The sequence below is a fragment of the Schistocerca serialis genome, chromosome 1 (assembly GCF_023864345.2).
Source record: "Schistocerca serialis cubense isolate TAMUIC-IGC-003099 chromosome 1, iqSchSeri2.2, whole genome shotgun sequence".
NCBI classification, from domain to species: domain Eukaryota; kingdom Metazoa; phylum Arthropoda; class Insecta; order Orthoptera; family Acrididae; genus Schistocerca; species Schistocerca serialis.
In genome coordinates, this window is record NC_064638.1 from 777588248 (window position 1) to 777601381 (window position 13134).

Sequence of the window (13134 nt, forward strand, 5' to 3'; positions counted from 1 at the left end):
AAAACTACCGTGCTGTCTTTATTTTCCTTAAGTGGTGGTACATGCCCAGAAGAGGGGAACACCTTCATGTATGGGCAACGAGATGAGAGGTGGGGGGCCCAAATAATGTGGTTTCTCGATTAGACAAGGGCTTTTTTCAATGAGCTGAATGAAAATGATCATCTTTGAACTGCCCTCCTGTGTAAACGACATGTTGACTATAACCAGCACAGAAAGAAATGCACAGGTCAAGACTTCTTTCCAATTTGACAGCACAAATGCGAGTGACTGGGTCATAGTGTCAAGTGTGGTGCATCTAGTTCATCGCAGTCAAACATAAAAATGTATATACTTGAGGATGGAAAGAGGTAGCGTTCTTCTTCCAGCACTAAAAACAGTTTCAATATGTTAGCCGCATTTCTTATGCAGCAATATGTGCCCTAAAATGCACCAACTGAAAACTGGTCAGTGACTTAAATTTTCACTGCAAACTTTTCAAAATATGCACAGTGTTATATTTTAATTTGAAGTACCACAATAATTTTGGGCAGTAGTGAAAAGAAAACCAGCTCTCTATTAAGCTGTGATATCAGCCTATAAGATGTGAAAAAATCAGTTCTTTTCCAAAGAGTTTTCTCAATACTGAATGGAAAATACTGTGATGTGGATAACATGTGTGAAACCCAGGACAGTGTTTTTAATTTTTTACAGGAAAAGTAAAAGTTTTCTGAGGTACTAACTACAGAGATGTACCTTTTTTTAGGTACATCAGATGACATGAAATTTCCCTCCCCATGTGTTGTACAATACCAGTTGCATGGAGTGACCAGTATGCCCTGTGGCACCAGGCAATGCAATAGAGATGCATATTGGTGTTGTATTGCTGTCATATCAAGTGTGAACCACATAAGCCACTTCTACTGTTTCAATGTGCTCTGACAATGCAGGTTGCTTCTGCGTCGTATTGCTTGTTGCACTGTGTATCATATCACATATTGTATTGCCTCAGTGCGAATTGAATCTAAGTCTTTGCTCGTTGCTTTCCCACTGATTGATTAAGTGTAAGCAATATGCATATGTAGAGCAGAAGGTTTAAATCCCTGAATTCTGCACTCATTCAACACACATGATAATATAATTCCATTAATTTAGTGTTCTATTTTCTTCTGTGCATACATTTTCCAGTATGTATCACGTGTCTTTCATACATGAGTAAATTGTACATGAGGAAAGCTGTTACTCTCCTACATAAATTAGCACATTCTCCTACATAAATTAGCACACATTTTCTATACAAAAACGTATGTTCCATTTCATGTTACATTTAACAAATATTTATGGAGATGTTGACTTTACTGATTTAGTCATAAGTCTTTATTATCCATTTAAACGGCCTTTAATTACAAAACTTTGGTCCATTATTACTTATATTATGATTCTTGAGTGTGACACTGCCAGAAAATTATGAATGACTGTCCTCACTCAATCCCCTGTGCCCTTTACAATGGTTCCCCCTTCACCTCATTCTTATATACCCATAGTATTCCATGCACCCTTCAGTTCCTGTTGGTGAGACTCCTCGCCCTGAAAGCTCAAAATCCACCATCTTCAGTGACTTTAACAAAATATTTTTAATCAGACTTACTGCATTACAGTAACATATGGAACATATGCACTATGTTATCAGAATTATCTGGACATCTGACTGAAAAGACTTACAAGTTTGTGGGGCCCTCCATTGGTGATGCTGGAATTCAATATGGTGTTGGCTCACCCTTAGCCTTGACGACAGCTTCCACTCTCGCAGGCATACGTTCAATCAGTTGAGGAAGGTTTCTTGGGGAATGGCAGCCCATTCTTCACGGAGTGCTGCACTGATGTGAGGTATTGATGTCAGTCAGTGAGGCCTGGCATGAAGTTAGCGTTCCAAAATATCCCAAAGGTGTTCTATAGGATTCAGGTCAGGGCTCTGTGCACGCCAGTCCATTACAAGGATTTTATTGTCATGTAACCAATCTGCCACAGGTCGTGCATTATGGACAGGTGCTCAATCATGTTGAAAGATGTGATTGTCCTCCCTGAATTGCTCTTCAACAGTGGGAAGCAAGAAGGTGTTTAAAATTCAATGTAGGCCTGTACTGTGATAGTGCCACACAGAAGAACAACCTACACCTTGCCATTGGATTTCCACATTGTGTACCATGATTCATCACTCCACACAACGTTTTTCCACTGTTCAATCAACAAATGTTTACACTCCTTACCCTAGGCGAGGCATCATTTGGCATTTACCGGCATTATGTGTGCCTTATGAGCAGCCACTAGACCATGAAATCCAAGTTTTCTCATGTCCCGCATGTCATAGTACTTGCAGTGGATCCTGATGCAGTTTGGCATTCCTGTGTGATGGTCTGGATAGATGTCTGCCTATTACACATTACAACCCTCTTCAACTGTCGGCAGTCTCTGCCAGTCAACAGATGAGGTCAGCCTGTACACTTTTGTGCTGTACATGCCCCTTCATGTTTCCACTTCACTATCACATCAGAAACAGTGGACCCAGGGATGTTTAGCAGTGTGGAAATCTTGCATACAGATGTATGACACAAGTGACACCCAATCACCTGACCACATTCGAAGTCCATGAGTTCTGCGGACCGCCCCATTCTGCTCTCTCACAATGTCTCTACCGAGGTCACCGATATAGAGTACCTGACAGCAAGTGGCAGCACAATGCACCTAATATGAAAAACTTATGTTTTTGGGGATGTACGGATACTTTTGATCCCATAGTGCATACAGTTGGCTGCAATTATTTGAGTCAGTACCACTGTGTATGTAGGAGAGAGCTTTCACTGACAAATATTATATATGATAAAGAATGTACCATTTGTGGTGGGGAAGCCACAAAAATTATGAGTTCTCCATATTAGACAATAAAAGAATGAATGCAGACACTTAATAACAGTACTTATAATAGAATGCTATTTTTGGTATCCATATGTGCTGTTATCCTCTGAAACTGCACACATTTAATTACACTAATATTATACGTAGTAGCTTCCTTTTAGAATTACAACTGCTAAACACAGAAAATATATGTTAAGAGCTTCACTATAAGATGGGCAATATATTGGTTAAACAGACATAAGTGTGCAACAATAGTGGGCCAGGCACTCTGCAGCAAAAGCAAGCAAGACAAAGCCCTTCTTGTGATAAATTGAAAATTTAAGCTGACAAATTAATTTAGTCTATGTCACCACAGTTCACATTGTGTTATTACCTGGATCCTTAGTTATATGGAATGCTCGAAGTGCTACAGTGAGGAATTGTTCTAATGAAGCCTGTCTTGGCACAGTGATGACACGGAATATGCGCCTTCGATATGAACTGTTACCATCATAGACTTTTACCATTTCTGTAATAAAAATTAAAATTCTGTTTGTAAAACTGTTTTATAAAAATCAGTAATTCAACACTCAGCATAATTTGACATTGCTGTTTATTAAAAAATGATTATAGGCATACTGAATACCATACAAACAACATACATTCCCTCAAGCACTTCCCATTTATATTCTCATTTCAATCATCTGAGTACCAAACAAACAACATGCATTCCCTCAAATACTTTCCATTTATATTCTCACTTCAATCATCAATTCATATCTGAGGCACTCATGCATCACATTCACCAGATACCATCAAGAAGAACCTTCAGAGATGTGGAATATGTCAAGTTGCACTTTAACAAAACAGAACCAAATCATATAAACTTAATTTGTACACTAAATTAACAACAAACTATTACTACATTAACAATGAACTATCACAATATCATTTACTGCTATTTGTGATTATACCAGTGAAATGTAACCCAACAAATTAGCAAGAAAGCCACTACTTTTGCAGAAGATGTGCTGTTTCCTCAGCTATTTTAAGTAGCTGCTACTAGTATTTTTCAAAGACAATGGAAGGCAATACCTCTCTAATAACAACTTACAATTCACCATCACATAATGATAAAAAGACAAGGCCTAGCAGAAATCCTTGGATATCAGAGGAGATATTGAATTTAACTGATGAAAAGAGAAAACATAAGAATGCAACAAATGAAGCAGGCAAAAGGGAATACAAACATCTACAAAATGAGATTGACAAGAAGTGCAAAATGGCTAAGCAGGAATAGCTAGAGGACAAATGTAAGGATTTAGAAGCATATTTCACTAGGGGAAAGATTTATACCACCTACAGGAAAATTAAAGAGGCATTTGTTGAAAAGAGAAGCTGCTGTACGAATATCAAGAGCTCAGATGGAAACCTAGTACTAAGCAAAGAAGAGAAAGCTGCAAGATTGAAGATGGAAGGAAGGTATATCAAGGGAGATTAACTTGAAGCAGTATTATAGAAAGAGAAGAGAATGTAGATGAAGATGAAATGGGAGATATGATATTGTGAGAACAACTTGACAGAACCCTGGAAAATGGCAGTTATAAGAGTCAAGGGGCATGAAAGAGAAGCAGTGGTTGAGAAGGGAATGAGACAAGGATTAACCTATCCCCAATGTTTTTCAATCTGTAATTGAGCAAGTAATTAAGAAAAGTTCAAGGAGAAGAAATAAAAACTTTGAGGTTTGCCGATGATTTTGTAATTCTTTCAGAGGCAGCAAAGGACTTGGAAGAGCTGTTGAATGAAAAGGACAGCATCTTGAAAGTAGGATATAAGATCAACATCAACAAAAGCAAAACAAGGGTAATGAAATGTAGTCAAATTAAATCAGGTGATGCTGACGAAATGAGGCACTAAAAGTAGTTGATGAGTTTTGCTATTTGGGCAATAAAAGTAGCTAATGATGGCCAAAGTAGAAAGAATATAAAATGTAGACTGGCAATGGCACAAAAAGCGTTTCTGAAGAAGAGAAATTTCCTAACATGGAATATGGATTTAAGTTTTAGTAAGCCTTTTCTGAAGATATTTGTATGGAGTGCAGCCACGTATGGAAGTGAAATGTCTACAATAAACAGTCTAGATAAGAAGAGAATAGAGGCTTTTCAAATGTGGTGCTACAGAATAATGCTGAAGATTAGATGTGTAGGTCATGTAACTAATACTGAATAGAATTGGGGAGACAAAAAGGAATTTGTGGTGCAACTTCACTAAACCAAGGAATTGGTTAATAAGACACATTCTTAGACATCATGGGTTCTCCAATGTAGTACTGGAAGGGAGTGTAGGGGGTAAAAATTCTATGAGGAGACCAGGGGATGAATACAATTAGTGGAAGGATATAGGTCACATCAGTTTTTTGAAGATGAAGAGGCTTGCACAGGATGGAGAAGCACGGACAGCTGCGTCACACAAGTCTTCGGACCACAACCACATAATGCCACTTTATGATAAGGCAGGTAACAGAAATGTTCAATCATTGAATCTAGATAAACAGATGACTAGATAAACATATAACTTGTAGGAGTAATCACGAATAAGTTATGCTTTTAATTTTCTTTTGAAGAAATGAGAATTCCCGATTTCTTACTTCACGTACAATGGGAGCCTTTTTGAGACATTTCCAGCAAAAGACATAGCTTAACTCTGAGATAAAGTCTACAAGAAAATTATTTTTGTATTTTGAATTACATTTCAAATTTCTGTGGTCAGCAACAAATATCATCAGGGAGTAAATATATTGGATATGAGACTAAAATGTACTTGGATGTGAGACTGTGGCATTGATATAAACATCAACCTGCAAATGAAGACTCTCTCTCTGCTCGCGAGTTCTTTGGACAAGAAGTTTGAGATGATTCAGTCTGTTTATGTGACTTGTGTACACACATGTAGATGCTTGTACTTAAATATACATTTGTATCGAAATATAAAGGGGAAGTGTTTGATTTCAGGATAGAAACCCATCACAGTCCCACAGTGATGACTCTGTTAGAAAGTTACGGTACATTCCGTGTCTCCCGTGGCGGTTCATTGTGCTACAAGTGATTGCTTACCACCTTGACGTCTCCGCACAACGCTTTCCTCGTGGACTTGGAAGCTCAAACCAACTTTCCGGATGTATTCATCAGGTCTCCCGCGAATAGATTTTCTCCTGCAGATTACAATCCACATACTACACCCATGTCACCTGAGGTGTTTGCCTCACCACAACTGTTTGCTACACCTCCGGCCAGAACAATGGACTCAGAATTTGTATTGCCAGATTGTGTTCGTCACTGTGAGCAGTTTAGCTCAGACAATATTCAGAACAGTGTTTACTGTGATCATAATCTGAATGCTCGTTAGGTTGCCTCTGCAGCTGAACATTCATTCACAGTGTGCTCCCGCAACCATTACTGCGGTGCCATGTGCAAAGTCGCCATTACTGCAACACGTAACATGTTTCAATCAGCTGTCCTCTGCACCTGTTATGACGCCCATGAATGCTAGCAAAGGACAAACCATCACTAACAGCGCACCACGGGCATTACCCATGGCTTCTTCGCAGCTAACTGACCATAATAGTGTGAGTTCAGTTTACAGGCCAGCACCTGGTGCTAGTGTTGTGCAGCCGATGGAGGCATACCCCCACCCCCATCTTGCGACCTACATCACTGCACAACAAACTTTGCCGCCGCCATCTGTTGTGGACTTCAATACATATTGCACACATTCACAATCTGGCCCCCCTCCCCCCCTCTACCACCCCCGCCCACACAGAGGGTTCCGGCTCCCGCCATAAATCCACTCGCTGTTGCCACAGCACTAGCTGTGCCTGCCACAATGGTCTTCCGCGTTTTCTCCGATGTTGGACATTTCAACATTATTGAGTGCTTCGCCTCTTCCCTCCAGGAGCTCATCCTAAAAATTTTGTGTGAAGACCACCTTGTTACCAGACACCATCACAACTCTGGCACTGCCTGGCTGGCGTATCAGTTTCGGGGATGCGGCTCCTACTGCCCGTCCGCCCATTCGTTACAGGGGTACTGACCATGACTGCCGCCAAGGCCCTCCGTGACACAACAGGTATGCTCAGTGATCACAGACATGGAAATTGTGACATATTGGACATATACCCCCCCCCCCCCTCCGCCTTTTTGCCCGTTTTCTCTGCGGGACCATCCACACCTGCTGCGTCGGACTACTGTGCTACCATTCCCTGGCCAGAAAGGGATTTCACGGCTCACAAAAACAATTCGACGTTTCCAGAGGTTCCTAATTCTCCACCATCTCCTCGCCCTGTCAGAAGACAACCCTGTGATATGGTTCACTTTGGTAGAGCACATTTTCAAGCTACACCACATTTCTGATAACACCTCCAGGTTTCTGTGCCTCATGACACACTTTCATGACCACTCAGATCTGATCCTCCCCCTGGACGCCTATCGAAGTTACTGCTGCAGTCAGAAGACAATCATGTGACGTAGTTCACTTTGGTAGAGCACATTTTTAAACTACACAACATTTCCGATGACAACTCCAGGTCCCTGTGCCTCATGACTCACCTTCATGAGCACACAGACCTGATCTGTGACCTGCTCCTCTCTCCGACACCGGCTCCAAAGTATGACTTTGCCAAGAAGACGATTATTGAGTGCTTCGCCTCTTCCCTCCAGGAGCTCATCCTAAAAATTTTGTGTGAAGACCACCTTGTTACCAGACACCATCACAACTCTGGCACTGCCTATGGTTGCAGGCCAACGAGCAAACTATGCCGGATATAACACTTTGGGCAGTGTGGTCTGCTAAGCTACCCACCGATCTCCCGATACACCTGCTACCACATTCCTTTGAGTCAATCGGATCGCAATGGTGATTCAATGCCAAACAAAAACAAGAGAGATTGGAAAGCAGGATACAAAAATTTGCAGGAAAATATTCGGATGAGGTATTCGTGAAGGAATTTGGATAAATAGTCTATCAAGGAAGATCTACAAACAGACAGAAACACTGACGGACACCTTTAGAAAAATAAGGACAAAATTCTATGGACATATCCACAGAATGAACAAGAACCAGCTCACAAAGTAAATCTCCAAATTAGTAAATCTACATCTACATCTACATTTATACTCCGCAAGCCACCCAACAGTGTGTCGTGGAGGGCACTTTACGTGCCACTGTCATTACCTCCCTTTCCTGTCCCAGTCGCGTATGGTTCACAGGAAGAACGACTGCCGGAAAGCCTCTGTGCGCGCTTGAATCTCTATAATTTTACATTTGTGGTCTCCTCAGAAGGTATAAGTAGGGGGAAGCAATATATTCGATACCTCATCCAGAAACGCATCCTCTCGAAACCTGGACAGCAAGCTACACTGCGATGCAGAGCGCCTCTCTTGTAGAGTCTGCCACTTGAGTTTGCTAAACATCTCCGTAATGCTATCACGCTTACCAAATAACCCCATGACAAAATACGCCGCTCTTCTTTGGATCTTCTCTACCTCCTCTGTCAACCCGACCTGGTACGGATCCCACACTGATGAGCAATACTCAAGTATAGGTTGAACGAGTGCTTTGTAAGCCACCTCCTTTGTTGATGGACTACATCTTCTAAGGACTCTCCCAATGAATCTCAACCTGGCACCCGCCTTAACAACAATTAATTTTATATGATCATTACACTTCAAATCGTTCTGCACGCATACTCCCAGATATTTTACAGAAGTAACTGCTACCACTGTTTGTTCCGCTATCATATAATCATACAATAAAGGATCCTTCTTTCTATGTATTCGCAATACATTACATTTATCTATGTTAAGGGTCAGTTGCCACTCCCTGCACCAAGTGCCTATCCACCACAGATCTTCCTTCATTTCACTGCAATTTTCTAATGCTGCAACTTCTCTGTATACTACAGCATCATCCGCAAAAAGCTGCATGGAACTTCCAACACTATCTACTAGGTCATTTATATATATTGTGAAAAGCAATGGTCCTATAACACTTCCCTGTGGCACGACAGAGGTTACTTTAATGTCTGTAGATGTCTCTCCATTGAGAACAACATGCTGTGTTCTGTTTGCTAAAAACTCTTCAATCCAGCCACACAGCTGGTCTGATATTCCGTAGGCTCTTACTTTGATTATCAGGCGACAGTGCGGAACTGTATTGAACGCCTTCCGGAAGTCAAGGGAAATCTACCTGGGAGCCTGTATCTAATATTTTCTGGGTCTCATGAACAAATAAAGCGAGTTGGGTCTCACACGATCGCTGTTTCCGGAATCCATGTTGATTCCTACAGAGTAGATTCTGGGTTTCCAGAAATTACATGATACGCGACCAAAAATATGTTCTAAAATTCTACAACAGATCGATGTCAGAGATATAGGTCTATAGTATTGCGCATCTGCTCAACGAACCTTCTTGAAGACTGGGACTACCTGTGCTCTTTTTCCAATCATTTGAAACCTTCCGTTCCTCTAGAGACTTGCGTTACACGGCTGTTAGAAGGGGGCAAGTTCTTTCGCGTACTCTGTGTAGAATCGAATTGGTATCCCATCAGGTCCAGTGGACTTTCCTCTGTTGAGTGATTTCAGTTGCTTTTCTACTCCTTGGATACTAGCAAAAACAAGACAAAATGGATGACCAAAGCAGAAGGAGATATTAAAGAAGTTGGAATCACACAAGATAGTATAAGCAATCAACAACAGTGCCCCCCACCCACCAGAAAAACACTTCAACAAAAACACACAGAAAAGAAAATGAAAAATAAATGGTCGGCAGAATGCAAGAGAGAAAAGAGCAAACTTATTACAAGGAAGATGCACTTACACAATTCACAAATATTTCAATGTGAAAATTATGTCATTGCCATCTAATGGCAAATAGCAGAACTCCTTTGAATCATGGTAGCCTACATGGTCTTGTAAAGCAGTTGGGTGGCCTTTTGCATACCTCTTATGTCCACAGACGACACCTGTGTTGTGAAAGAGGGTTCACTGTACGAATGTGGCACGGCAGAGGGTACATAGTATCAGTGTTACAGGGTGGCGACTGCTTCACACCACTGTTGCACAGCAGAAGGTGCTTCGTACCAATGTTACTTTGCAGGGGGTGCTTTGCACCAATTTTGCTTTGCAGAGGGTAGTCATACCAAGGTTACTTTGCAGAGAATGGTTTGTACCAAATTTACTTTGTAGAGAGTGGTTATAATACTTATAACAACACATAAATGTTAAATAAGGGGAGTAGTCATTTATCGAATTGTTACAACCAGTATATTCTTTTTTACTCAGTAGTTTATTTTCTATGATACCCATCCAGTCATCATATTTAGATGCCATATGTTAATACAAATGATCGGCTGATTTTATTATTTCATTGTTGATTATTATATTATCTTTTTGACTTGTCGGCTATGTATTATTTTAGTATTATTAGGATTAATTTTCAAGCAAACTTTCAAACTTGATCAACTGTTTCCTTTTGTTGTTGAAGCTAATATGGCAGAAGGTGCTTCATGTCATTCCAATGATGCATGATACAGGGTGCTTTGTACCATTGTTGTGTGGCAGAGGGTGCTTTGTACCAATGTTGTGTGGCAGAGGGTACTTTGTACCCAATGATGGGTGGCATATGATGCTCTGTAGCAATGTTACATTGGAGTTGGTGCTTCATGCCATTGTTGAGGGTGCTCGGTACTTATGTTACATGGCAGAAGGTGTTCCATAGCATTCTTGCAAGGCACATAGTGCTTCGCACCATTTGCACAGCAGAGGGTGCTCCATACCAACTGTGCATAGCAGAGGGTGCTTCGTGTCAGTGTTGTGTAAAGGGTGCTTTGTACTAATGCTCTGTACAAAGGGTACTTTGTGCTAATGCTGCATGCCACATGGTGCATCATACCAATGTTAGGAGCCAGGAAATGCTTCATACTGATGTTGTGTGGTAGAGGATGTTTCATACCAATGTTTTGTGGCAGAAAGTGCATCCTATGAATGTTGCTTGGTAGTATGAGCTCCATATCAATGTTGCATGACTGGGAGTGCTGTGTATCAATGTTGTATAGCAGAGGGTGCTTTGTACCACGTTTGGTGGCAGAGTGCTCCATAACTACTATGCACAGCAGAGAGTGCTTGGTACCATTGTTATGTGGTAGAAGTTTTATAACAGAGGGTGCTGCATACCAATTTCACATGACAGAGGGTGCTTTGTATAAGTGTTGCATGGCAGACAATGCTCTGTACCAATTTTGTGTGGCAGAGACTGCTTTGAACCAATGTCGCAAGGCAAAGGGTGCTTCATACTAATGTTGTGTGGCAGATGGTGTTTTGTATCAATGTTGTGTGGCAGTAGGTGCATTGTACTGATATTGTGTGGTAGATGATGAGTCATACCTGTATTTCATAGCAGATAGTGCATACTACTAATGTTACATGACAGAAAGTGTTTGTAGAAAAGTTTTGTTGGGAAACACAGGAAAAGATCACGCAGAAAAAATAGCTCATGCTGGACTGGCACGAGGGTCAGGCGACCAGCAAGTGGCCGTAACTCTCACCAAACTCTGTTGTGGTTGGGCAGACCACACCGTACTGGCACTGCAGTTGGGCGGCTGGCAAGATGTTGCTCATGCCGAACTGGCACTGCAGTCAGGTGGATAGGTGCCATAGCTGCTATTAGCTCCCATCAGTGCCACGAGGTATTACTCCAAATGCCAATTAAATATGGAACAGATAACATTCGTCCCTCCTGAGAACTTTTGTAGTGTGTACTGCTTAAATTGTTTAGGTTTCCCAGACTTTGGAGTTAATGTTCAGTTACCGAATGTTGTTCTCTATAATAATAATCATAATTCTATGCAGTGGCCTGTCAACAACTACTATTCCAGACAAGTTATCTGGCCGTAGCTACTTAGTGCTGTGCGTGCAAAGCCAGCACAAGCACATTTTTCCTGAATATGTTACTGATACAACAGATGATGATGTTGGTTTGTGGGGTTCTCAACATCATGGTCATTAGTGCCCGTACAAGTTCCAGTCTTTCCACTTCCAGTCTCGCCACTACCAGAATGATGATGAAATGATGAGGACAACATAAACACCCAGTCCCCGGGCGGAGAAAATCCCCGACCCCACCGGGAATTGAAAATGGTACCCCATGATCCAGCGGGAACAACGCTAGCCACTAAACCATGAGCTGTGGATGATACAGCAGAAAACAAATAAATATAATACACACACACACACACAAGTAATTCTATTTTTCTAAGAGGAAACATATTCAAACTTTATGCAACAGAGGACATAAAAAGCAGGTAACATACCTTCATCTCTGTCTTCCTTCTCTTTTCCTTTGTCACGTGCATGTGGTACGTCGTCATTATCACGGTAACGTGTATCACCACTGCTGAATTCTTCCGATATGCTTCGAGCTGCCAAACAACATAACAAATCACATTTTTCGTTGATTTTACAAACTATTACAAAATATAGTATTAATTAAAACAAATTTTATCCTTATGGTGGGAGAAAAATAAGAGAAATCAAGGACAGGATAATGTACAAGCAATATCAATGTAAGCAAATGTTTGAAACATGTGCTAAAAACATTGAACCATCTCATACAGAATAATAAAACGGCACCAGCAATCAACATCTTCAAAATAATAATTCTGTAGTACAATTAAACATTAGATGCTCTTAGATTATATAACCTTGAAGATTCTTAGTGTCCTGTCTTTCCATACAGTATTTGTTTCAGTGCCAGACTCAACTTACATGTACAATATGTTATTGTCACTACTGGACATTGTGTTTCCTCAGCTTTCCATGGCATGCAAAAAACTGTCAGTAAATGATGAGCATGGCAACTCAGGAACAAAAAGCATGACTAAGAAATGAATGTAAATGTGGTTTTGTAATATGGGAAGATTAAATTTCATAATGAAATGGCAGATAACAACTGTAAAGGCACTGAGCACCAGACAGACAATATAAAAAGACTATTACCAGCTAAACTTTTAGACAAAGCTATCTTCAGAGACCTAATCAACACGCAAGACTACCATGCACACAGCTAATATCTCTCCTGGTGTTTCAGACCAAATGGAGTGAGCAGTAATTTTGTCTAAAGTGAATGTTGGGGACTTGAATATAGCATGGGTGAGAAGGAGGGGTAAGGAATTAGGTAATAGTGTACAAATGTGCTACATATAGATACATACAA

General features: G+C 40.8%; 1 protein-coding gene across 8 annotated transcripts in view; it reads right to left on the bottom strand.

Moving 5' to 3' along the window:
- Positions 1-13134, bottom strand: part of LOC126483035 (diacylglycerol kinase theta) — a 733775-nt gene that overhangs the window by 231036 nt on the left and 489605 nt on the right. For all 8 annotated transcript variants that reach the window (XM_050106590.1, XM_050106584.1, XM_050106589.1 and 5 more), the window contains 2 exons: positions 12233-12340; positions 3263-3397 (listed from right to left, as the gene is read on the bottom strand). In XM_050106590.1, the coding sequence (XP_049962547.1) occupies positions 3263-3397; positions 12233-12340 (243 nt within the window). The remainder of the gene's footprint in view (positions 1-3262; positions 3398-12232; positions 12341-13134) is intronic.